General features: G+C 53.6%; 8 protein-coding genes across 8 annotated transcripts; 3 read left to right on the top strand and 5 right to left on the bottom strand.

Moving 5' to 3' along the window:
• Positions 1 to 796: 796 nt before the first annotated feature.
• J4E87_008602 (uncharacterized protein) lies at positions 797 to 2,023 on the top strand (the record flags this gene model as incomplete). Its single annotated transcript, XM_049380189.1, has 4 exons — positions 797 to 896; positions 950 to 1,065; positions 1,113 to 1,295; positions 1,346 to 2,023. The coding sequence occupies 4 exons, from the start codon at positions 797 to 799 to the stop codon at positions 2,021 to 2,023; spliced, it is 1,077 nt and encodes a 358-aa protein (XP_049230186.1).
• Positions 2,024 to 3,035: 1,012 nt separating this feature from the next.
• J4E87_008601 (uncharacterized protein) lies at positions 3,036 to 5,142 on the bottom strand (the record flags this gene model as incomplete). The annotated part of the gene is made up of 3 exons (XM_049380188.1): positions 3,036 to 4,269; positions 4,317 to 4,711; positions 4,777 to 5,142. 3 exons carry the CDS (start codon positions 5,140 to 5,142, stop codon positions 3,036 to 3,038), a joined length of 1,995 nt encoding a protein of 664 aa, XP_049230185.1.
• Positions 5,143 to 6,662: 1,520 nt separating this feature from the next.
• On the bottom strand, positions 6,663 to 10,516 carry J4E87_008600 (uncharacterized protein; the record flags this gene model as incomplete). The annotated part of the gene is made up of 3 exons (XM_049380187.1): positions 6,663 to 6,993; positions 7,495 to 10,359; positions 10,410 to 10,516. 3 exons carry the CDS (start codon positions 10,514 to 10,516, stop codon positions 6,663 to 6,665), a joined length of 3,303 nt encoding a protein of 1,100 aa, XP_049230184.1.
• A 338-nt stretch (positions 10,517 to 10,854) lies between these two features.
• J4E87_008599 (uncharacterized protein) lies at positions 10,855 to 12,709 on the top strand (the record flags this gene model as incomplete). The annotated part of the gene is made up of 2 exons (XM_049380186.1): positions 10,855 to 11,970; positions 12,017 to 12,709. 2 exons carry the CDS (start codon positions 10,855 to 10,857, stop codon positions 12,707 to 12,709), a joined length of 1,809 nt encoding a protein of 602 aa, XP_049230183.1.
• A 551-nt stretch (positions 12,710 to 13,260) lies between these two features.
• J4E87_008598 (uncharacterized protein) lies at positions 13,261 to 14,827 on the top strand (the record flags this gene model as incomplete). The annotated part of the gene is made up of 2 exons (XM_049380185.1): positions 13,261 to 13,612; positions 13,683 to 14,827. The coding sequence occupies 2 exons, from the start codon at positions 13,261 to 13,263 to the stop codon at positions 14,825 to 14,827; spliced, it is 1,497 nt and encodes a 498-aa protein (XP_049230182.1).
• Positions 14,828 to 15,102: 275 nt separating this feature from the next.
• J4E87_008597 (uncharacterized protein) lies at positions 15,103 to 16,825 on the bottom strand (the record flags this gene model as incomplete). Its single annotated transcript, XM_049380184.1, has 5 exons — positions 15,103 to 15,642; positions 15,716 to 16,110; positions 16,177 to 16,390; positions 16,446 to 16,588; positions 16,675 to 16,825. The coding sequence occupies 5 exons, from the start codon at positions 16,823 to 16,825 to the stop codon at positions 15,103 to 15,105; spliced, it is 1,443 nt and encodes a 480-aa protein (XP_049230181.1).
• An 898-nt stretch (positions 16,826 to 17,723) lies between these two features.
• Positions 17,724 to 19,551, bottom strand: J4E87_008596 (uncharacterized protein; the record flags this gene model as incomplete). Its single annotated transcript, XM_049380183.1, has 4 exons — positions 17,724 to 18,576; positions 18,626 to 18,804; positions 18,855 to 19,162; positions 19,212 to 19,551. The coding sequence occupies 4 exons, from the start codon at positions 19,549 to 19,551 to the stop codon at positions 17,724 to 17,726; spliced, it is 1,680 nt and encodes a 559-aa protein (XP_049230180.1).
• Positions 19,552 to 20,940: 1,389 nt separating this feature from the next.
• J4E87_008595 (uncharacterized protein) lies at positions 20,941 to 21,684 on the bottom strand (the record flags this gene model as incomplete). The annotated part of the gene is made up of 1 exon (XM_049380182.1): positions 20,941 to 21,684. The coding sequence occupies one exon, from the start codon at positions 21,682 to 21,684 to the stop codon at positions 20,941 to 20,943; it is 744 nt and encodes a 247-aa protein (XP_049230179.1).
• Positions 21,685 to 23,023: the final 1,339 nt, after the last annotated feature.

Genomic DNA, 23,023 nt, shown 5'->3' with positions numbered 1-23,023 from the left:
AATGTGGTCCAGTTTTTGACCTCAATTCTTTATGCGATATGCAGCACTCCTTTTGTGACATAATTTGACTTGCACAAGCACGCGGGCTGTGGTTCAAAAGCGAAACGAGCCTCTCGGGGTCTTCTACCTAGGTAGTGCGGATCACTGGCACCCGGCCTCGCAAATGCTGCCCCTCGAGTGATATACGGATCGACCTAAAAGTTACGCTTGCTGAGAATGGGTTTCAGTAGATCAAAACTTCTGAGCTACAAGGTCACGATGAGCGTTCCGACCAAGCAGTCGGTAGCCTATGCCGGATCGGTGCACAGTCCGACCGCCTATCGAGAAAGACGCATGCATGCAAACGCAATTCTCAACATCGTCTAAGCTCGCCAACAATCTTTAATCTCCTGCAAATCCTCGAAGCTAGACCACACATCTAAGAAGCAGATGTGGAGTTTGCAGCCTCGCGTTCCGATTCTCCAGGCTAGCTCGAGCGACTAGGCCGCATGTGACGCGCTAGTGTGGACCCTTGGGAATTGCCAAGCACGTTACATGTAGCGTGGTAGCTTGCGTCAAACCCGGGGAAGACATTACGCATCACCAACCAGCCCGCCCATCGCCTCCCCGTCCTTTCCTATCCTCGACCCCAAATCCTACCGGAAGTGGTGCTGCACATCCTCGCGCCGGCACCTGTTTATCCCCGACCCTCTTATTGGCACCGAGTGCCGGAAGCGCGCTCTGAGCCCCAACACGTAGGCGACAGGCGGCTGGCCTAGTGCTGTGTAGCCGTCGCATAGCATTATTTATCCCCAAGATGACGGGGTTTAACCTCTTCCACATCCTCGGCGACGTCTCGCATACGTCATCGAAGCTGATACTGATATGGGCGATACACTCCAACAGCAGCGCTGAGGGTGAGTTGGCTTTATCACCACTTGAAGCTTGCAACACGGGCTGACGTATGCAGGTGTATCCCTCATCACCCAGGTCCTCTACGCGCTCGTCTTCGGCACGCGATATCTCGATATCTTCAGCTCTTCCATCACCAAGGATGGGTGGCATACGTGGAACTTCTCGCTGAAGGTACGGAGGCCCGGCATACGTCTACGCGTACGCGGCTAACCGGTCAGATATTCTACACGCTATCATCGCTATACATCATCTTCCTGATGACAAGTGTATACGCGCGCACACGGGAGCGAGAGAAGGCATGGAAGTTTGGCATGTACTGTCTGTTAGGCAGCATCCTCATCACCCCATTCTGGTACCTTATGTTTAGGGATCACGTTCTCGGGCACAGCACCTTTATGAAGGTAAGGCCTCTACACAACTTACCGAGCACGATTGGATGCTGACATAATAGATTCTCTGGGTCTTTTCCGAAATCCTCGAATCCGTCTGCGTCATCCCACAACTGCTCCTCCTCCGTCAAACTACCGTACCCACCGTCATCGACTCCTACTACCTAGTCACACTGGGTACATACCGCGCCCTGTATGTTCTCAACTGGATCATGCGCGGCGTCAAGGAAGACGACTATCTCGATCCTACATCGTGGGTATGGGGCTCCATCCAGACGGCACTCATGATCGACTTCGCATGGGTATACTACACGCGCCAGCGCGTGAAGCTCCGACACGGCGGCGTAGTAGACTCAGAGGATCTGGGTCGCGGATGGATCGTTGGCCGGTTCGTGGGCAGGAAGAGCATGGACTTCGATTACGACGAGGAGACCGCTGGTCAGCGCAACGATACCACACAACCGAAGAACAAATGGGGTCGGAGGGGCATTTCCGTTTCTGCGGATGAAGGCGTGGAGGGTGCGCCGAAGAGAAGCAGTCCGGAGGGAAGGAATGTGGACCCAGAAAGTCAGCCACTGGCCGATCCAGCTGCCTTCGAGGATGAGAGCGACGACGATGCGCCACCTCCTGGTGCCGCTACTTCAGTGGCCGAACAAAGTGGTGTAAGGAGGGATGAATGGGACGACGATTTGGATGATGATGCTAGTGAGCATGACGCCACGTCTAAGGCAGTCAAATGAGTTCACAAGCATGTTACTTAGATGGGAAGTATGCGATCATACTCATTTGGGCACGACATCACCGCTCTACCTCATTGCCTTGTTTGCATTTTTACAGCGAATTCAACATATACATTAAGTTCCACATTCCACTTCATCACATATGCCCATCGGGATTGCACAGATTGAAGGCCCGTCATACCTGCTCAGCGGATATTCCTGTGCAACATCTCAAGCGTCACAAGCATACTTACTCCTTCAGCCATGCAGCACTCTGGTCGCGCTAAGACCATATACCATGGCTAACCCGGAACCGTTTTCAGAAGTCCTGCATATCCAGACCCGACATATGAAACTCCCCATTCCCATCCCTGTGGTTTCGGCGATTAAAAGTTTTTCTAGACGTCCATCCATGTCCATTCATGGTCATTAAATTAACGCTTTATTCCCGAACACAGCCCCCACGTTCGCGTAGCATATAGTAGCACCTTTCTACTTTTGTGGTACGATGCGCTGGCATGGGGGATGGGCACATGGCTTTACCGCGCGTATGACAAGGTGTGTATGGGTTACTTGAAATAGCTGGGTCCGGGGTTCTCGGTTACCGAGGAGGTGGAAGGATGCGGGTTGCAGGGTGCAGGATGGTGTTTGGGGCTGAATGGAGAGCATGAGGGGCGAGGGTCGAGGGTAATGGGATGTTTATGGATGTGTGGGGATGTGCATTGCGACATGGATCGTGATGAGCTGCTGGGTTGTGGTGTGGGATATACACCGAGATACGGTTTGAACTGAGTATCAGTTGTGCTGCTGCTATGCATGATCTATGTAGCACAGGCGGCGGACGACTTTTGGAACAAGGAAAGGGTCACAGCAAGAGAGAAGTAAGATGATGGAAGAATAAGATTACTCATTAAAGGAACAGGAAGCAGTTTATGCCTCTCTAAAACGCCGCCCAATGCAGGTATCATCATACACTCGTCAACAACAACATCGCCATATGCAAAACTCCACTCCATGCTCAGACCCCATGCGTCTAGTACTTCAGCTCAACAGGCTGAACCCTCCTCTTATGCATCTTCATCTTCGTCGCCATTGTCGAGTTACCACCACCGCAAACACCCTCGGGGATATCGAAACTGTTCGTGCGGCCAGTAGGAGCGTAAACTGCACCCTCACCAAGACCACGCTTCGCGAATCCGCTCCAGATCTCGCACACGTTCTCACCACCCGTGAGCGCCTTGTCAGCATCAACGATTGCATCGCGAGCAGAGACAAAGGTGGGGTTGCAAGGCTGCAGGGCCATACCGTCCATGACGATCTTCATAGCGAGGTACTTTCCGTCAGACGGGATGCCCTTGCTGTCGAGCTTGGGAAGCCAGTCGTCGTTCTTGCCGTACTTGTCGATGAGGTTCCAGAGGATCTCATAGAGCATAGATGCCCAGATGTTGCCGATGGGGTGGACCTTCTCGTAGAGATCGGCGTCGGAGTAGACCTGGGGGTTCTTGTTGAGGTCGGTCGAGTAGAGGTAGTTCCTGATTCCGAGAGGACGTCCGCTGATCCAGTCGCCCATGGGGTATTCTGTCTTGCGGGTGTCGCCGGCCTTGAGACGAATGGCGGTCGCGTAGAAGTCGCTCCAGCCTTCGCCCATGCCGCCGGATTCGAGCAGAGAAAGGCATCCGGCGTTCAGGGGACCACCTGTGAGACGGTTGGAGAGGCCGTGGGTATACTCGTGGATGACAACTCCGGCGTCGAAGCTGCTGTCGCGGTAGGGGGTTGTCGTGTTCCAGATGTACATGCGCATGCGTGCGGGTTGGCCGTCAGGAGGTGTGGCGAAGTTGGCGTTGTTCTTGCCAGAACCATCTTGAGCGTTCAGGTAGACGAAATCCTGACCGGCACCACCTGCACCGTTGTTGTTGATCTCGAAGTTTCCGGCCTTTTCGTTGAAACCTAGGGTGTGCAGGACATCGTGGTACTTGTTGGCGGTGTAGAAGAGCTGGGTAATGGACGCGTTGGCATATCCCATCCAGTCGGTGTCGTTGAGAGAGAACGGGTAGTCGAACACTAGATCCTCACTCTGGGGACGGGGAAGGTTGAGGAAACCGCTGTTGACGTTCTCCCAGTTGGTGTGAGCGATACCGTTGTTTCCACGGGTCGTCTTGAATGTCTGCTTGCCATCGTTGTGGTAACCGAATTCACTAGCAGCGGGAGAGAAGTCATCCTCGACAAGCTTGCGGTCACCCTCAAATGGGTCGTTGATACCCCAGGGGCTGAGTCTTGTTAGTGATGAACATATCTAGTAGTCGTGGCTACTTACTAAACCTTGTACTCAGCATCAGCGGAGTAGTCAACAACGGCGTGGACCTTCTCGCCATCTTCCGCGTCGACGTATGACAAAAGCCAGTTGCTCATGACATCAGTCTCAATCCTCCAGGTAAGAGCGAGCTTGCCCTCCTCATCTACGAGGTAGACCAGGCGCGCTTCGGGCTCGCTGACACATCCGGTAGTCTTCTTGATCGCGTAGGTCTCAGTAGCCTCCTTCGCCTCCGCGATAGCTTCTTCAGCAGAAACGGGAAGTCCAAGAACGTTGATAGCCGACTTGAGAGCGTTGGCAGGCGCGGCGTTGTCACGTTTGCTCAGACTTGGCGGCGCTGGGATAGCACCCTTGTAGAACGAGTTTCCGAAAGAGAAAACATTGCCATCACGACCGACCTGCGGGGTATTAGCATGATATCCAACATGTAGAGTATACGTTTTTTTAGAGGTTCTTGACTTACGTTGACGTTGAAGTCGGCGGTATCGATGTCAAGACCGTTGGCGGTTTGCTTGAAGTAGAAGTGGGCTACTCCGTTGTCGCCAACGTACGAGTCCTTGACAAGACGGAAGGTAGCATCCGGGATCGTAGCCTTGACGAGGTCGGTAGCAACGTCCTCCGCACTAGCACGCTTCGCAAGTGTGTTGATGTTAGGATCAGCCACAACTTCGGCAACGTTCTTGTAGGCAGCAGCATGCTTCATGCGGTACGAGTCCAAGTCGACAGCGCGGCGGGTAAGTGTGCTGCGACCTTGCCATGAAGCGTGGGGGTGGCCATAGACGCTGATGGCAGACAGCGATGCCAGCGACGCGAGAAGTACGGAACGCATCGTGGGAACGAGTGAAGTAGAAATGAGAGACTAGGGACAGGTGATGTGCTCAAAAGTAATGCTTTGAAACAGTATACCACTCCTCTTATACATGAACAGCTGCCTCGCCACATTTACCCCCCGAACGACTCTCCACACTCGGTCTTGACCCTTTCGAGTACACGGAGCGAATGGTTGATGCAACACCAGGCGCGTACGATTAGTAGGCCGTCCACGCGACAAGGGAACGATCACCGGCTGCCTTTCTCGGACTGGCTGCACGCGTAGTCGACCGGCGCGATGGTAGGAGACAGCAGAGCGGAGGCTTGGCGACACTGTGAAATAGGCAGGCAAGCTTCCGAGGCCCTGTTATATTGGTCTGGGCATTATATCGTGCATTGTGTGCCCGAGGCGACGATCCTGACCTTCCGAATAGAGCCATGGGCCGGGAGATCACAAATGTTTCATGCGTTCACATGGAGAAGGCAAAAGTACCTTTGCGGTATCGGACGACAACGGCGGCGGAGCCCCTGAAGTAGCGTGCCGTCGCCTTGCCCGTGAGGAGGAAGGGAATACGCGTCGCTACTTTTGTTTTGCCTGCAGGAACCCGTAGGAAGCGGCTATTGCAGACTGCCAACGAACACGAGAATGTACCGGCAGCAGACTTGTCTCGCAGAGAGGTCCTCTGACTCCGGATAGGCGCATGATGAAAGGACTAATTAGACACTTCGGTGTAGCCGCAGCTGTAGCGGAAAAGATAGTCAGGCTGGGCGCATTGGTCGCCTGCCTCTTTCGCTGTAGCGGGTCCGTGTTGTGGCTTTCGAGGCCCGCTCCGTGGAATTACGATCGCTGCCCAGAGGCGATCGAGCGTGCAACATAACGGCGCATGTGGCTGCGACGGAGACGCAGGGAATTGCGGGAGCCTTCTCGAGATGGCGAAATGCAGCTGAGGAGTTGTGGTTGGAGGAAGTAAGCACGAGATGAAGCATGCCAAGGGAGCTATTTTAGTGTAGGGCCCCTTATCTCCACGATAAGAATGACTCTCCCTCGATTCAATATCTCAACTACGACGAATGAGGCGAAACTCAAGAGAGGCCCTACTTCTGCGCCAGAGATGTAGCATAGAGAGTTGCGCCATCCTTATCTCAGGACCTCTCAACGCTGTCTGCCTCGACGGTGCATGCGCACCCCACGCGACATGTGCGCGTGTCTTCAGTGATCGGCAAAACCGCCACGAGTCGTCCGCCCTTCCGTCTCTTAAGCTCGAGCCTGATGAGTCTCTTCGCATGTCGCTTCAGTTGTGTGCTGTGCGAACGATACCATCTCTTTAACACTCTCAATCATCCTCTTCGCCCGCTCCGGTAGATCCCATGTATTCTCGACCCCACCAAAAACTTTATACGCACCAACCAATATATACCTATCCCTCACAGCATCCTCCTAGACTCCAGATTCAGCCAACAGTCTTAGTACAGATGCGATTACTGATCCCTCAAAAGTCCATATCTCATCCCCTTGCCTTACATCATCAACACATTTGCCTATCCTCCCTCGATCCGTGCTGAAGACCGCGTATTGCTCTTGGACCTCCGTACGAGCATTTGTATAACATTAACATCTTTCTTCCGGGACAAATGTGTTGATTTGTAAGAGCTCGAAATGTTACGTGACATCTCTGGGTCAGACATGTGTTCAAGCACATCATAGCCTTTCGGTGCGATAAATCCAGCGATGGTTTCTTCTTGGCTTTTGCCCCAGAGACGAAGAATCTGTGATCTGTCCGTGCTCTTGTTGCCGATGTTTCCATGCTCTGGCACACCGAGGACATCGCTCGAGGTCGGAAGCCATGGCATCGGCTTGTGGAAATCAAGGCTCTAGGAAAGTAGGTTGTGGTTGTTTGGCTGGTGGCCTGTTCTTACTGCATAACAGAGACGGCTGATGGACCACTTCTTTTCTAGTAACAATCTAGTGACATCCGCGTAGAGTGCCCGTATAGACAACGTGTAAGTCTGGAGTAAGATGTATGAAGACCACGCTGCAAGCGAACCTTCGTTCTGGTCAGCTCCTTCCGTAAGCGCTAAGCCATGCAGGATCACAAGCATGCCAAGCATCCGCAGAAAAGACCCGGATGGCAAGGCGCAATTATACACAATCGATTTCTGCGCTCTATCTACAAAGTCCCCAGTACTTCACCCGTCTTCACCCCCTCAAAGCACGATCAAATTCCCAATCTTAACCCCTTGACTCCTAAAGTAATACCTGCGCCTCACACCTACTCCCGTTGCCCTCCTCAACAATGCCATTGTCTCCTCCCCTCCTCCCACCATGATCATGGGAATGGGATTGGGTCGTAGCATGCCGGTTGGCGTATACTGTACATCATCTAGCAGCGGCTGCACAGGGGGTTGTTGCGCCGCGGAATCAGACTCGGTGTTGTATTTATCCTCATTGGGTTCGTGCTCAGGAAAACTGACAATGATGACGAGTTGGAGGGAAGAGGCGTCGGGTGGGTAAGCGGGGATGTTGTGCAGCTTCGTCGAAAAGGAGCAATCGCCTCTGGGGATTGCGATGATTTGATGGCTTTTTGCGACCTCGAGCGGAAGACGGTCTGTGCAGAGTGTTGTGGGGTGGACGTAGATATTTGACCAGGTGAGTGGGTTGTCTGGGCTGTATGTCATTTCTGGGTCTTTGGTGTCGGGCATGGGTGCTGCGCCGGGGCCGGTGGGAAGCGCGGCAGGGAAGAAGTGGCGTTTCAAGGTTTGCTCAGAGGGATCTTGGGATTGAGATGCTGCGGATGTGGATGTGGGTAGTGGAGCAGAAAGCAAGGCTTGAAGCGACGAGAGGAAGGTGGCGAGGTATGACGGCTGGCTATCGAGTGCTTCGGGGTCTACTTCTAGATCGATCACGTCGGCGATGTCCATGTCGGATAGGTTGCTTGTTTCGCCGAGCGCATCGCTGAGGAGGTCTGCCAGCGTTTTGGAGGATGCAGGTGCAGGCTGTGGCGGTACATCGATGACCAGGTCTAACGCATGCGAATCTCGTGTTCTTGTGAAGAACGGGTCAAGCGGATTGAAGTTCTCTATGGTCGAACGAGACATGAAAACCTTCTCATCACGGCCTAGAGCTATGTTGGAAATGGCATAGATGCGGAATTGCTCATCCAGGTCCAGCTGCTGTCGTATCGTACGTGGCTTGTCTTGCTCACGAACCATGCCAAGTCTCAGCCCACTCATGGAGTTGACCAAGATGCCTTCCTGCACTCTTTGGAGCGCACCTGTCAGCGATGTGCTTGGCATGTTGGGGAACGAAAGGTCAAAGGTAGTCCTGACAGCCAGCACTGAACTTGTAGCGTTATGCGGGATGAGCTCGGGTGGCAAAGTCCATGGATAGTAAGTGTAGTTGGAAGGCGAACGTATGTCTGATAAAGAAATGCTGGGATGGTCGGCATTGAACTCGACGAGTGGTGACTCAAGCGTCTCGATGGTTGGCATAAGATGTAGTCTGGCAAGGCTTGCAGCATGCCAAACGTCGGTCCGAGCGGCTGTCGGAGAGATACTGAAAGGCAAGAGAGCTGGTGGAAGAGGGCATGTCTGAGGTACCTCTAGGATTGGATCAGGATCTGGCCGCGTCTTCTGAGTGGGACGGAGTCTCTTCGGAATGATCAACGGGTGCCCTTCGGTCGTGAACACAAACGGCGCGTCCCAGGTATTGAGCGGATGCGACGGGTCGAAAAGCAGGAAAAGGTATTTCGCAGTTTCACCAAGGAAGAAGCTCTCCATGCGATCGTTCAGTTCTCCAGTACGTACATCCTGCAGACCGGCCCAGCCGCACTTAGTCCAGCAACGTCTTTTGATGTCGCGCAACGCCATTTCTCCTACATGGAGATACCAAGGGTCTTTCGTAGCCTGATAGAGGTACCAGGTCGATTCAATCCACTCTGGGCGACCGCCCCACCAACGAAGGCCATGCTCGATGCTGCCAGTTGCCGTCGACCATCTCTCAGGCATTGCAGAATAGCGAGTCCAAAGAGCCGTGTAGAGCAAATGCGTCTCGATAGCCTCATCGAGCTTGCCAGCCATAGTCAAGAGCCCTTGATAGAATGCGCTCAGACTATCGACCCAAAATGCCCTGATAGCACCAGTGTATAGATCGACTTGGGCATAGTGAGGATGTTGATGTTGCGCACCTCGGTAGATCTGTCTCCGAATGCCATCGTGAGCGTCGAGCCAAGTAGCTAGAAATGCCTCCGGAGAATCAGTAGTCTCGCGTGCTTTGTCGAAAGGTAGTCCGGAAAGAAGAATATGCGACTTGAGGGCATACTCAAAGAAGCTGTCAATGCCTGCTCCAATGCCCGTGTAGGAGTTCACCCATTGTCCTGTCTCAGCGTCGATGCCAGCACCAATAAGCCCAATGCTACTTCTGCGGTGCCACACAGCCCAGAAGGCGTCTTTGGCCAGCCTTTCGTACTTTGGATCGCCAGTGAGTCGGCTGAGAACAGAAAACTCGAGGACCAGACTCCCGGCGCCAGCGCTGCACGTCTCAGTAACTTCGGTCCCTTTATCGCTTGGGTCCCTGCCGCATTGGCCATGCTCGGCATCCATGTTATTTGGCGATTTCGCATAGAAGGGTACTCCGTATCGAAGGTTGACTCGAGGGTACGGCAGGCCAGTTGGCGTGTTGAAGGCTGGCAGCAGTCGATCCGTGAGGTCTACAGCGAGCCGTAGAAGTTGTCCATCGTAGGCGAACCCATTGGGCCAAAATATTCCTTCACGCCCTCCTTTCTTCTCTGTCCTTGCATCGTAACCTCGGATGGGCAGATCTCCAACTGCAAACTGGTGTGCACTGAGCAGTCCACCAACACCGCGGATGACCGTCTCAAAGACCTGCACCTTGCTGTCCAAGTCGAAGCCTCTCGCCCTTGCACCACGACCACGAGGGCCTGATGAACCATCTCCATAGTTCTCTACCAATAACTTAACACCCTCTTGAAAGTCCTCTAACGGTCTGTTGGATCCGGCGGCATCGTTCTCGGGCGTGGAAGCGAGGATAGCGAGCGTCGACAAGCTGTCTATCAGTGTCAACGAGTAGTTTCCGAGCACGTCGTTGACTTCGATATGGGCGGGGTTATGGCGATCGCGAGTAAGGGGTGCGCAAGTGAGTGGTCGTAATTCGTCTTCTGGGAAGGCATGTTCCATGTAGTTATCGAAACCATGGTAGAAGATGTCGCGTGTCTCTTGTCTGCGGAATTAGTACACATGTGACATTGATGATTCAATAAGATTACCTACCTTAGTTCTGCTATGGCTTCATCGGTCATGCCACAGCCGGGAGTCGTCCAGCAACCTATACATAGCAGGAGGATGCATAGTAGCTGAAAGGGTGCTCCTCCGGGCATTGGCGCATGTCGCCGCAGAGGCCTTCCAGTCAGTCGCATGGGCAAAGAAGTCCCTGTGAGGCGACATGTGACTCGAGTCTGTCAGCAGCGGGAGGCGACGAGGGCGTTGGTGTTTAAGCGGGGCCACATGTTCGGCGTTCCTGCTGGACTGGTGAAGCCACGATTGCCGTATGACACGGGCGAATTTCTGGCGAGGGAGCAGCGTCATTGCGCCAAGCCCTGCTCCATCAATTATTTCATCGCAGGACCGTCGACACCACGACCCCCATGTGCCCGGCCCATGTTTCCTAGAGGCGCCTTTTCTTCTTAATTTGTATTTTATCCCCCCTTCTATCGCCATGCTCCCCAGAACCGCCTTCTGCGCCCTGCGCATGCGGTCTGCACTGGCAGCGCCGCGCATCGCACCCATAGCTTCCACCTCGCAATGGACGCGCACATATGCCAAGGTCGGCAAGCCAAAAGACAATACCTGGAAACCCTCAGATCCCATCAAGTTCGACGAGGCCAACAAGGCGCGGCCCAATCCGGTAAACCCTTCAGAGCAGCCCGAGTTCGACACAGAATCAGCGCCCGAGAAGAACACAACACCCACACAGCCTTCAAGACCAGTGGAGAGTGCAACACAAGCCTCGAAAGATGCCGGGAAGGACTTTAAGATGTCGGAGCAGGAGGAGATGTCGGGGCCCAAGTCGCCCAGCGAGAACACCGACCCCACCACCGAAAGCCCAGAGTCGCAACAACCCCAAAAGCCACTACCCGACCTGCGATACGGAATCCCCTCGACGTTCGCGGAAGAGCATGCTGAAGCCGATGGAAAGGCGAAGCGAGACCCCAACGACCCCAACGAGTTCTACGAAGACCCGACACCAGGCGCTGCGGGAGGCCGAGAGGGCGGTAGTGGCGGCGAACTGCCCAAGTCTGCATATGAGACGAGCACCGACAGGCGGCGGAATCGTGTCGCCAACTGGTCCTACCTCGGTATGCTACTTTTCGGCACAACAGGCGCACTCTTCATGGGCCGAAACTGGGAGGACGAAGAGGAGGAAGCCGCACACATCGATGCTCCGAATGGCTGGACGTTGGGCGGCATGTACGCCCGTGCGGCTGCCCGCATCAACGGCCAGAAGGCATACTATACTGAGCCTACCTTCCAGAAGTTGCTGCCAGACAAGGACAAGATCCCCGGAGGCGCACCAGAACTTACTCTGGTGCTCAGTTTGGAAGACCTCCTGCTACACTCAGAATGGACCACCAAGCACGGCTACCGACTAGCGAAGCGACCCGGTCTTGACTACTTCCTACGATACCTCAGCTCGCAATACGAACTCGTCATCTTCACTTCTGTCAAGTCCATGGACGCCGACCCCATCATCCGCAAGCTCGACCCCTTCCGTCTCGTCATGTGGCCGCTGTTCCGCGAGGCTACCCGCTTCGAGAAGGGCGAGTACATCAAGGTACGTCTGTTGTCTTTAGTACGAGATTCCTGCTAATCATCCCTAGGACCTCTCCTACCTCAACCGCGACCTCTCCAAAGTCATCATGATCGACACCGACCCCTCGCACGTCAAGCTCCAACCCGAAAACGCCATCATCCTGCCCAAGTGGAAGGGCGAGCCCGGCGACAAGGGCCTCGTAGCCCTGATCCCCTTCCTCGAATACCTTGCCATGATGTCTCAAACCGGTACACCAATCGACGTCCGCACCGTTCTCAAGTCGATGGAAGGCAAAGACATCCCGGTTGAGTACGCCCGCCGCGAGGCCAAACTCCGCGAACAATTCAAGCGCGACCTCGAGCAGCAGCAGAAGAAGACCAAGGGAAGTGCGGGTGGCATGTTCATGAAGAGTCTGGGTCTCGACGGACCGAAACAAGGCATGGTTCTCGGTGACCAGAACATCAGTCAGGGCATGTCAGAAGGCAAGATGATGATCGACATGTACCGCGACTTCAATAAGCAGAACTACGTTCATCTGGACAAGCAGATTCGCGAGAACGGAGAGCAATGGCTCAAGGAGATGGCTGAGGAAGAGAAGAAGATGCAGGAAGCTCAGCTCAACGATATGAAGGCAGGCGCATTCAGTTGGTTGGGTGCAGGTAACTCGGCGCCTCAGACTGCGACAGTGCCTTCAGCAGCGAGTGCACCAGAAGCAGCAGCTAGCCACCAAGAGGGAGTACCACCTACCCAGACACGGTAGAGGAGCTGCGCAATGTACGTTTAAGGATTTGAAAGATACCACGAAAAGATACTGTTCCACTCTGATGCGGGTATGTCAGGAGTATTTCGCCGGGGAATGGGTGTCCTGGATATCTGTTACATGTACTATATATGTTGGAATAATGACATGAACATAGACACTCATGTTTGCAGTCACCTTATCCACCATCGCTGAGCATGGTCATGAATGCTTCAGATCGGCCTGATAAACCGCCGCCAGAAGTATACACGAAATCTGGGCGCATGACTAACATTGCTTAAGCATTAGATTTGGGAGTGGAAGCAAAAACGAAAAGCGATAAACTTCATCTTTCTTCCATGCCTCGGCCCGCGGCGTTAACACCGGAGCTAAAGGTGGGGCAGATTCCTCCTCCGTCATGCATCTCCCAGCCGCCCGTACCACACTTCTCTAGAGCTACCTAAGCTCTGTGACCGCGTGCCCTCGCTACCATGTTTCAGTTCACCTCTCTCGTAACCAACCCCTTCGCATCCAAAACCAAACCACTCCAAAGGCCCCCTTCACCGCCCACGATGTCCGAGGATACTACCACCACCAGCGCCACACCAAACCCATTTCCCTTCCTACGCTTGCCCCTGGAGCTCCGCGAACAAATCTACTCCATCTACTTCACGCCCGCCGACCACCTAGTCCGCAGCGAAGAACTCGAAGCCAAAGGCTTCTACGGCGGCGTCTACCAATGGGACTTCAACCTCTGGCTGGCGAACAAACAAATCTACGCCGAAGCGAAGACAGTATGGAGACGAGAAAACGTCTTCGTCAAGATTGCTACTCCTTGGCCGAGCGCGGGTATGTATCGCGTTTATCTAATGGCTACGGATGGTGTGCCAGAGCAATTGGAACTTACCGGTCGCCGAGGACGCCGTGAGCTTTTCCCTTGTCTTTCAGAGTTTATTTGGTGTGCATGGCTGATATCCTGACGTTGTAGTTCTAGTGAACCACATTTCCTCCGAGGGTCTTGTGCCGATTGTTTGCACGGATGCGCGCGCCGATGCGTTCAACGATTTCCATGCGGTAGTGCAAATTACCGCGCCGTTTCATGGCGAAGTACCTGAGCATATGGTTGTGATGCTGGTGGACGATCTGCCCTTGTTCACGAAGACGTGGTATTACAGCGCGTTGTCTTACCCTATGCTCAACGAGCGGCTATCTACCACGTTCGTTCTGCGGGATCCGTATGGCGAGAATGGCGAGGCAGTCATAGGGCAAGAACAGCAAGACCACAACATCCCCCTCCCTCTCCAACGCAAGCTCCTCCTCCCATTCGAACACGTCAAGGGCCTCAACAGCACCCACATCCATGGTTACTCCCCTGTTGTCCGCGAAGAACTTGCCAAGCTCCAAGCCATCCCAATACCCACACTCCGCGAATCCGTCGAAAACGCTACAGACCACATGCTAGCCGGCGACGTCCTCCTCGCCTCCGCCACACCATCTCCAACCAACACCCTCACCGCCGACGAAAAGCACGCCGCCGCCCAACAAGCCCTCGACCTCTACAACAAAGCCTTCCACTCCATCCACATCCTCATCTCCGGCCGCACCCGCCGCGTCCTCGCCGACGACTTCTTCCATGAAGCCATAACCACAGGTCGTTACGCCGGCCAAACCGGCATAACCATCCGCGTAGTCCTGCGCCTCAAGCTCGTCTCCCGCACCATCGCCGCCTACAACGCCCTCGGCCAGTACGCCGAAGCCGCCTTTTGGGGTTTCCGCAGCATAAAAATCCTGCAAGAGAGTCTCAACCCTGATTTCGAACACTTCTTGACGGAGTTTCTAGAGGGCAGCGATGTAGGCTGGATTTACGTGAGAGCTGGATTGGCATTTTGGCAGATGGAGAGAGATAGGGAGGCCTGGATGGGCGAGTGGATTGGGTATGCGGAGGAGCCGTTGGCGGGGAGTGAGCGGTTGTGGCAGGAAGCGAGGCGGTATGTTAAGAGTGCTGCGAGGGAGGGGGTCAGGAAGGAGTTGGAGGGGTATGGGGTGCCGGGGGTTTATCTCATGTTTGGCGACTTTAAGAGTAGGGAGGAGGCGGAGAGTATGGTTGCGGATGATGGGAGTAGTACGAGTGAGGAGTAAGGATGCTTATTGTGTTCGAAGGAGAGGGCTGTTCTTCATAAAGTAAGATTCCTGTTACAGGCTCCTTCTCAGTCAAACCCCCAACACGAATAGCTGCCACATCTGTAAATATTATTATCAGCCCGGAATGCTCACGTTAACGTATCGTCATCCTAGGTCATGTATGTTGTAGGCTCTGTTTTGAAAGCTGTGCTGATCGTAATTTCAGGAATTCTTACCATCTCTCAATGATACCTAACACTCATACCCATTTTCCCCACACAAAAGCACACCCATCAAAGCCCATACAAAAACGTCATCTTCGCATCCGCATACCTCGTCGCATCCAGCCTCTCCGCCTCAACAGCCTGCACCGTCTTCCCCCTCCTCCACGCAACTTTCCTCCTATTCACCCTGACAAGAATAAACCTATACGCCGTATACCCCAGCAACGCCGCAACCACAAACCCCAACGTGCCATAAAACGGCACCAGGTACCTCGGCGCATACTTCTTCCGATACAACTGCGCGCCCACCACACCAGCGAGGTTCCCGAAGCCATTGACACCCAAGACTAGCGACCGTTTTCCTGGTTCGGGGTTGTTGCCGCTGAGCCAGGCGACGGTTAGGGGCGCGGAGATGTAGGAGCCTGAGAGGAGGATGCAGAGGCCTGCGTATTGGGCGGGGTGCGTGGGGGCGGTGACGGTGATGATGAGGCCGAGGAGCGAGATGAAGATGCCGGTTATGATGTGGTAGCCGCGTTCTTTGCGGTGGTCGGATGATAGGGCGAAGAGGTAGAGACCGATTGCGCCGCAGACGAAGGGGGGGACGGACATCTAAATGACTGACATTAGCTTTCGTGTGGAAGAGTAGAGTGGGATGTGTTAGAGTACGAGTCTTTGAACATACCAAATTCGCATCCAAACTCGAATACCCCAACCCCTGCACGACCATGGGCATGAAGACCGAAAAAGCCTGACTAGGCACACTGGCACAGATATTAAAAAACAGCAAGAACCACAACTTCCAGTCCCTCGCCGTCTCTTTCGCATCACGCTTCGTCAGCCTCTCCCTCTCCACGCCATCCCTTCCAAAATCATGGGAAGTCCACGCAGAATTATCCTTGATGATGCGCTGGACGGCGAAGACTTTCTCTTCGCGGCTGAGAAACCATGCGGTACCTGGTCCGGCTGGTAACCAGAACCACGCGAGTATGGCGATGAGGATGGTCAGACTGCCTTCGATAATGAAGAGGTACTGCCAGTTATGCAGACGTGTGTTGTTGAGGTGGAAGATACCGAATGCTTGGTTCGTATTAGTATACATGACATACAAGTACGGGATTACTGAACAAGGTAACGTGAACATACCAATAGACCCCGAGAACGCGCCGGCGATGGCGTATTGGCCGTAGAAAAGGCCAATCCTGACGCCCATGTCATAGCGCCCGTAGAAGGTGGAGAGGTACGCGATGGCTGTAGGGTAGAAGCCTGCTTCGAAGGCTCCGATCATCAGGCGGACGGCGATGAGGCGGCCGGGGCCGTGGATGAAGGCGTGGGCTAGGGTGAAGATGCCCCATCCGATCTATCTTTGAGTATCAGAAATGGCAGTTCGAGAACAACGATATTGTAGGTCTTGCCATTATGATAGCAATCCAATGCTTTGCGCCCAGCCATCTCCCCACCGCCGCCGACGGCGGCTGGAGTAACACGAATGTGACGAAGAAGAGCGAGACTGCTAAGTTGAGATCGTCCGGAGTTGCGCCGATGTCTTTTGTGAACCCTGCATGTAAGACGTTAGGGAGAACCGTTCCTTTGGTGTTCGTAGGATCAGCATCATGGGGTTGATCTGATCGATCTAAAACATACCTTGCGTCTCCGCATTCCCAACATTCGATCGATCTAATCCATTGAACAGGTACAACAGGGACAGGAAAGGTAAAAGTGCAATGTCCATTTTTCGGTTCACGCGACTCGACATGGAACGCTCCTCTGGGCCAGGGGCTTCCTCGTCTGTCATTGTTGGAGCTTGGTTTTCCAAGTTGACCGTAGAACTCATGACTGTGGATTTGCTGCTGCTGCTGCGAACACAAGTGGAAATAAGAGGATCTCTTTCTTCTCTAGTAGTAGAAACCATAGTAAAGGCAAGTTCCGCGCGATCAAGTGGCCAAGCTTGCCCTAGATAAAAGACGCCCTTGACCATTTTCCTCATTCACATGTACGTAATTGCTTTGGTGAGGCTCTTCAGCTCCCCAGGACCCTAGTCTCTGGCCTCCCGTGACCCATTGTCGATATGATACCGCTTCTTTTCACCCCATTGAATTTGTCCGATCAAAGGGTGGTTATACAGCTTGGCCTGCAGGAGCCTCTAGATCGAAGCGTGCCGGGCTAAGCTTGGCCAATCGGAGCCCACCGCGCAAGGTGCGACCCCTGCTCGCCGGGTGGGTTTCGACTATGACACCTCGGAGCGAGAGCCAAACGCTGTTTTTGCATATGGTTGCTTATCTCGACAAGAGTGGTAAAAGGGCTTTCGTGGAGGCAAAGCTGAATTGGATATGATGACATCGTCTACTGTCATCGAATGGCCGTCGCGATATTACGGAGTAATGGAAACTTCTCGAAATGATCTTCCCTATGCCCTCGCCGCGCGGCAGCTCGAAGCAGGAACTTTATGCACTACACGTGCCGTTACCAAGTTCTTGTCTCGTTTATCGGTTATAGCGTCGACCGGCCCTTGGTGGCCCAGCAGCCAGCAAGGTGGTAAGAGCTACTACTTGCCTTCGGGCGTTTCCTCATCAGTGTCACTGCAGTGGCGTGATTGGTTGTACAGTCCGCGGGCATAAGAGGGCGCCGCGGGGAGAATAAGGTTTCTGATTAATGACTCGTCCGGGTAGCATTCCCGGTGGATGATGTCCGTTTCAAATGAGTAAGCTGTTATGTAGCTTCAATCCGTCACTCTGCATCCAGGTTCGTAACTCTTGGTACACAGTGCCAGCTGTGGTGTTCAATGGGTTTCCTTGAAGTTCTGCGCCTCGTTGCGCATTGTACTGCGTCCCGGGAGTGTTGATGACGAGACCGGGGTCGTTGCTTTGCTCGAAGTGGCCATGACCATGGGAGAGGTAGCGGTCAACGAGAGCTTTGAGATCTTGCAAGACTTTGTAACAGTCTCTGGGGTAGTTAGTACCGGTTCGTGACTCTTCCTCGAACGTGCGCATCGCAAAGTCTATCTCCAGGGTGTACACGGGAGTGTTAAGCGCGGTAGCCGTGGGTGCAGTGCTGGAAGAGTGGAGAATCTGATCTAGTATCAAGATAACAGCTGCGTTGAACACGAAGTGTAGACCGGCTTGCAGCAGCTTCCTTGTAGATCGTAATCGCTTGGCTAAAAGCAAATTTCGCTGGGCGGCCTCTGGACAGGCCTGAACATATTTGCTGTGTGCATGTTGCTGCACAGACCACGAGCCATTCATATAGCGTTCAGCCACGGCTTGCTTGACAGCCGCCAGGAGGATGGGCCGAGTCGTGAGGACGATGAGTTGGTTGTAAGCTAGATGGAGGGACAGTACCGCGGGGTCAGCGTCAACGTCAATAGCTAGCACCGGCGGCAGGTTGAATTTCCAGTTTTCGAGTTGGTCCAGAGCCTTGTCCACATTCAAGGTCGAGTAGCCACGTTGGTAGTGTCGTGGTGCGATTTTGAATGTCTCGCAGACGATATAGCCAGAGATGCGTGACAACTCTACGTGTGCTCGGAGACCTGCACATGGCGGCATTGAGCTGGGAAGTTTAGCGGACGCTCTCATATTTACATGTGTAAGATACTTACGGCACATCGCATGGTAGAGGCAGCCTTATAGCTTCATCAAGTAGAGTTGGCGGGCGCCCCATCAGCACAGAAAGCCATCTGTCTAATATGTAAAGAGTCCAGAATGTGCGTTTGCTCGCTTCATCATTGCAAGACCTGAATGCACCATGTATAATGGCAATGTGAATCGCTAAACTGACCTGGAGATTGTAAGTGCATGTCTTGTATGCAGTGCTTCAGTCTCTCTTACATATACGTATGCTGCGTCTCTGCGGTTCAGCTCGATGAGATAGAAGCCCATGAGAGTCAATACAGGGACATCATCCAGGGTGAACCGCACGGTATCTAATGGATTCCCGAGGAGCTTTCGCGCACGCTTGAAGTACGCCTCTCCTGCATGCTGGTCCGAGCGTCGGGAAGACTGATGACCGAAAGACGTAGCTAGGGCGAAGCAGACATGGTAGAAGGCTAAGCCTCGGTGAGTGTCGTCTGTCGTCATTGCACTCAGCAAGACGGAAGGAGCCGTAGACGTGGGGAACTGGGTAAGATCGCCCCACCCTGGTTGAGGGTTAGTGAAAGCACAGTCAGTCATCCACGCATAGCTTACAGTATATTCCGCCAGACAGAAATTCGCCATTGCCATCCTGAATGTAGGCTCGCAGTTGGGCAAGCATCAATGCCATGTCGTCCTGGTCCGGAAGCCATAACGGATCCACGCTTGGATTGGGGATTGGTCGCGAGTCGTATGTCTGATAACGTCCAATTGATGCAACGAATGAAGACCCATCCGCCGACTCGGGCTGGAAAGTCAGAGGAACCAGCGTAAGCATGAATTGCTTTAGGTAATCCAGGAATGTCGCTCCAGACGTTTCACCGAAGAATCTCGGGGTACCAGAAGGGTCAACAAGCAGGCGGCCATCGTTCGTGTCGGCTTGATCGAGCTCCATTGAGACGGAAAGAAAAGTCGGCGCGGTCGAACGCGTTCCTGGCCCGCCATGGTCGAGCTGTCCAATGATCTCGGCGGCCTCTCCAGGTGCAGCGATTTTGAACCCTGTCTCGAGTGCTGCACAACGCGCTCGCAAGCGTTCGAGCTCGTCTTTGAGAGAGTGCTTATCTGATTCTGGTGCTGGGTACTCGCATTCGCGTGAGGTTTTGCTGCATCGTTGACACGGCTGCTCCCCCGAGCACCGAACTCGACGAACGTTGCACGCGTTGCATCTACGCGCCGTACGTCAGTGATGAGCTTTAGATGGGTGCTTGCACGGTGCATGACTTGAGCTATGCGCGTGTTCTTGATGCTGCCGATGAGCCCTGCTGACGTATGCGCTTGCTAATTGCCTGGGCGACATCCATCGGCACCGTAGTACCAAGAAACCACAACCAGTACCAATGCGAAACGTGAGGCTGGGAATTTACTCACGCTCTTACGACGCGCTTTCGTAACGACGGGTCGACCTTGTGCCGTCTTGGATTAACAGGCAGGCGCTGCGGCTGGGGAGAAGAAGATTTGGAGGAAGGTGTGAAGTTGGACTGCATTTCGGACCGAACGGTTCAATTCTGTCGGTAGTACGCTCGCTGCCATGGATTGTGTGGGGAGGGATTGTGGGTGAGGAACAGTAGCACCGAAGAAGGGAAGACGCGAAAGATGTTCGGAAGCGTGCAGTTGGCGGCTCCTGGACCCCACGAGCCTAGTTACACGGCACATCACCGTCATTGTTATGTTGAGACTTTGTAAGGACCATGCCACTGGCATTTGCAATGAAGGCGAAGAGGATAAAGTCGAGAATGCGATAAAAGAAAAATGTGCTTCATGTGCCACATGTTGGTTGCACTCACGATCCAATCACACGATCTGGGTATGCCTCCATAGGAACCGGAGGGCGCGATGGCAGGGTGGCCTGATTAGCCTGCGCGAGGCTGCTGCAAGAAGTCATACCACCAACACCACGATACCTCCACCGGTATACACGCTTGACCTCAGAGAGAAGGTATCGGATTGTTGAATGCACATGTTTTACTTTTGGTCGGATGCTGAGAGTCCCTCAGTGGGGGAACCTATCAGATCGATGGTATGTTAACATCTCACGCTACGACTACCGATCACGGGAACGAGGCGCGCGCCAATGCGGTACTTGAAAAGAGAAGCTTGATATTAGAGGTTTGTATACCCTCAACGGGTATAGAGATCTTATTAGAATGCTTGGAACGTCGTTTCATGGGACGCCAAACGGTACGGATCGAAGGAAAGCCGCGGGCTAATGCGCGTCAAGAAAAGGAAAGAGGAAACATCTTGCCGCCGAACAGAAACAGGCTCTCGGCCTGGCCGTCGCGTGGCTTCATTTCTCCAAATCCACGGCTAATTGCCACCTGCAAGCCGTCCGTATCATGTATTTGGCCTCTTCTTCGCTCATCCAGTTCATCTCTTCACCTCCATTCCACTTGATGCCAACAATCTTTCCAGCACCCTCGCCTTTTGTATCCATTACCACAAACAGTTCTGCGACCTTCATGCCAGTCCAACTCCGATGGAAGTGCACCTTTAGCTTTCCAGCCTGATCAGGACCCTCGCTGTAGATGTACCACTTGTCGTCCATGTCCCGTGGGGCATACCCAAGATATAGCGAGTATATTTGTGATGGTGGGAGGAAGACATTCCACGACGTTATGAGAGGCTTGCCGGGAAATGGCATGGTTGGTAGCGCGCTCGGAAGGACGCGTCGCCGCGGTTCTGGAGAGGGTGGAGGTGTGAATTCGCTCTGGTTGCGTTGATATATTGGCAACTCGATGCGCTGGATGTGTGTGACCATCTTGGGTTGTTGAGGTTTCGAAGCATCGATAGTTACGATAGGACTCTTCTCTGTAGGTGACGCTGGCGGTGTAAGAAGGCTCAACGGTCGGTGTGATGGGCGGCGTTGTAGCCTTCTCGGTGACTGTGGATTTGACGATTGTAGATGCGGTGATCGTAGGCCCTCGCTCATGAGGAATGGCGACGGAGGAGCATCGCCGCGTTCTCGTCTGGAGAAACGTCGGAATATCGACTTCTTCCTCGAAAGCGGCTGTGGTGATTCGAGAGCCATCATCTTACTATTACCCCTCTATGCGAATCTTCTGATCAAGTCCTGGGTGCGAAACGTGAATCTCCAAAGTAGGTCTAACGGCGAACGAGAGTATAAACGAAAGTAATGGCCGACCAACCTCTTACCAAACAACGGAGTGGGGAAGGGAAAGTGTACCGTGCAAGACAAATACGGTGGTGGTACTCAGCCGCACCCCTCGCGCGGGCTGAGTCTGGCTTTATTTAGCATGCGCATTCCAACTGCATGCGGACAAGCGGGCATCCCCAGCGCACCCAGATCCACTCCGCCAGCACGGAACTTCAGAACTCCTGCATGGTATGGGCTGGCAAGCTTGAGAAAAAGTCGTGGCGTGTGATCAGCCTGGAGATGGCTGGAAAGGAGTTCTGTTGGTGGTCCGGCAATGGCAAGCGTCACTTTGACGCGGGAAGCGCACGGCCTCTGATGGAAAGCGCCCGAAATAGTGCAGCTTCAATCTCTGGGTCGATGCGCGAATCGAACTTTATCGCCGGCTGTATCCAGACTGGGGGACTCCCCTGGATTTTCCAATTTCTCACGGACATTCTCGTACTCCAGATTTTGCGAGAGCAGTTGTCGTGTTGCGAGCTCTCCCCATACGTGGACGCTTTGCCACAAAAAGATCCTTCGCTGACCTGCAAGCACGACGATCGTATCGGCTCCTCAATGCCGAAAAATGCCCACAAACCTATGTTTCATAGATATCACGATCGCACAATCAGAGCAGTCCGCTCGACTGGTGTACAATAAAATCCGCCCAGTGAACGGTCTTTGGTTCCACAGTCTTGGGTTTTAGCTACTAACAAGGCCGGACAAAGCCAATCACAATTCTATTGTCCCATCTCACGATCTGTGCTAGGCCGGGCTAACAAAGGGTAGCTCGCGCGCCAATGTAGCTCTACGACGTGATGGATGTGACGGGTGGGGCGATCGTGACCTGTACGAGTTTAGCTGGATCCCACGAGAAATTCAAAGAGCACCAGTGTGGCACAGGGTGTTCGCATCCGATCGAATACCAAGAGCAGGCTACCGGAGAATTGATAGCGCATCTTCTATGTCGGCGTCTACACCCGCTTGATCAGCTGGTAGACATTACGCTGTTTCCCGTTCCCTGGGCTAAAGGGTCATTGAATAATGACGATTGAGTTCGTCATGATGGATCGCCAGAGCCTCAATTTATTGACGAGTTAGCCTCGTTCTCCTTTCCATCAGGAGTCGCTGCATCGAGGAAATGCAGACGAGTTTCTTTTGATAAGGCACTTTCCAATGATTAGACCAGAGTCGAACAAGAAACGCCAGAATCTGCATAATGCGGGGTGAACAACTT

This window comes from Alternaria ethzedia (assembly GCF_023757985.1).
Source record: "Alternaria ethzedia strain BMP 0044 chromosome Unknown scaffold_27, whole genome shotgun sequence".
Lineage (NCBI taxonomy): Eukaryota > Fungi > Ascomycota > Dothideomycetes > Pleosporales > Pleosporaceae > Alternaria > Alternaria ethzedia.
Note: the sequence above shows the minus strand (reverse complement) of the source record. Positions and strands in the feature narration are given on the sequence as shown.